General features: G+C 39.3%; 1 protein-coding gene across 1 annotated transcript; it reads left to right on the top strand.

Annotated features, from left to right (window-relative positions):
• Positions 1–323: 323 nt before the first annotated feature.
• LOC141390998 (uncharacterized) lies at positions 324–1,145 on the top strand. The gene is made up of 2 exons (XM_073963915.1): positions 324–338; positions 414–1,145. Exons 1-2 carry the CDS (start codon positions 324–326, stop codon positions 1,143–1,145), a joined length of 747 nt encoding a protein of 248 aa, XP_073820016.1.
• The last annotated feature ends 1,040 nt before the right edge of the window (positions 1,146–2,185 follow it).

Consider the following 2,185-nt stretch of genomic DNA (forward strand, 5'->3'; position numbering starts at 1 on the left):
TATAAACAAACGTTTAGTAATTTTTATCAATGGTCGTTATCGGATATATTGAGGTATGTATGTGTTTGGTAAAACAAAGCCAAAGCATGAGTCATTATTGGCCATTAACATCTATAGTACCATCGCTTTTGAGCAAGAAAAATAAAGCAGAGAAGAGAATACATCGGTAGATTTGGCAAGAATAGCAAATATTGTATTTGTTGCTATTTCTTGAACATTAGTATTTTCTAAAATGTGGTATATAAATTGCAGATCGCTAACAACAGAAGCCAGAGTTCAACTCGGTATTCATCAACGAAGAACTAATCAAAATAATCAGCAATATGCGTACCTTTATTGTAAGTTAAAGCACAGTTTGCTATAGGCAACCACAAGGATAACTAACGTTTGCTTTATTTTCAAATCTGTTTTAGGTTTTGTGTTTGGTAGCAGTGGCTTGTGCCGACAAATTGGGTTATAACTACCAACCAGTTGGTCACTCCTCTTCTGGATTATCATTCACTCCTGGTGCTGGTAGTTTGGGCGGTGCTGGTAGCATTGGTGTTGGCAGCCTTGGTGGTGCCGGCAGTCTCGGAAGTGTTGGCAGTGGCAGCTACGATACCGGTTTCGAAGGTCAAGGTTCCAGCGGTTTTGGCCAAGTTGCCCCACAAGCTGAATTGGAAAAGGAATTCTACACTTTCTCTGCCAATGATGCTGATTTCAATGAACCCGCCAGCGCCGACCAATATGCCAGCGCCTTGAAAAAGGGTCTCCGTGTCATCTTCATCAAGGGCCCCGAAAACAACGGTTTGGAAGATGCTGCTTTGGCTTTGGCCAAACAAGCTGGCCAACAACAAACCGCCATCTATGTCCTCAACAAACAAGCTGATCTCGGTGATTTGGCTAACAAACTTAACAGCATCGGCAACAACAACAACCAGAAACCCGAAGTTCACTTTGTCAAATACCGTACCGCTGAAGATGCTGCCAATGCCCAACGTGCCATCCAAAGCCAATACGACAACTTGGGCGGTAGATCCCAAAGCTTCAATGGTGGTGTTGCTCCCGTTATTAACTTTGCTTCTCAATCAACTGTACCTGCTGCCACAGCTCAAGTTCCACAAAACGCATACTTGCCCTCATCCGTATTCCGTCACCGTTCTTAAACACTAAATTTAAGTTTTAGTTTAGTGATTAGAGAGGCTTATAGTTCTGTTATGTGTTAAGGAGTCAAATGTTATTGTTAAATATTTGTTGACTACTGAGTATTTTTGAATTGTTCGAATAAAACGATTTTGTTAGTAATTTAAATGGATGTTGGTTTAATTATTTCGAATTTAAAAATAATATGCATAATGTGTCGATCTAGTTGGAAAAGCTTTCATTATGGCTTCATAGATCGCTTGGAATACCAGAGAGAACTATCTTATACTCGATTCTGAGGAAATAATAAGACAACTTAATTTGTTATGTGGTAACAAGAAACGGTCCTGATGGCCGTTACATAGCGATGTCGAAGATTCATCTGGTCCCCTTAATATCTATGTTGGGAACTGAACTCTTCTTGGTTGCAAGCTAGGTGACCACCTCCATCACTCTTAACACACGCAGTTGTTTTAAGATCCACTGTCTACGAAGCAGCATCAAGGATATACACATGCTGAATAGAATATGCTAGTTTTTGCACTTAGGAGGTGTATAAGGGTTGTATCTTTTTGCAAATATGGTAACTTAAAATTAAACAATTTATCCGTGGGGGAAGACAAACTAAAATTCTTACCAACATTACATTGGATAAAACTCAGTGTCGGCGAAACCTCCTATATATCACGGAAAAGGTGATTAATGAAAGATGTTACTATGCAAGGAAGAACTCATTGCAATGTCTACAGCATTTTGGAATTTGTGTCTGTGGTTAATAATGGGCCAAATATGAACAATATCGGCTAACATTTTGAAATAGCCCCCCAAATAACAGTACCTCCCTATTTTGAGGATTTATGCCACACTTCAATACCATTTTCACCAATATTTGTGGACAGCGGTCCAGGATTGAATATAGCCTCCCCATTACGATACCTCCCGATTTTCAGTATTTTATCCACATTTTCAAAACAAACAATCGGTGGTTAAATCTCTTTTTAACAAAAAATTGTGAACATATGTAGGTCATGTTTTGATATAGCCTCCATATAACCGTATCGCC

This window comes from Musca autumnalis, unplaced genomic scaffold (assembly GCF_047663935.1).
Source record: "Musca autumnalis isolate F117 unplaced genomic scaffold, ASM4766393v1 scaffold_1, whole genome shotgun sequence".
NCBI lineage: Eukaryota > Metazoa > Arthropoda > Insecta > Diptera > Muscidae > Musca > Musca autumnalis.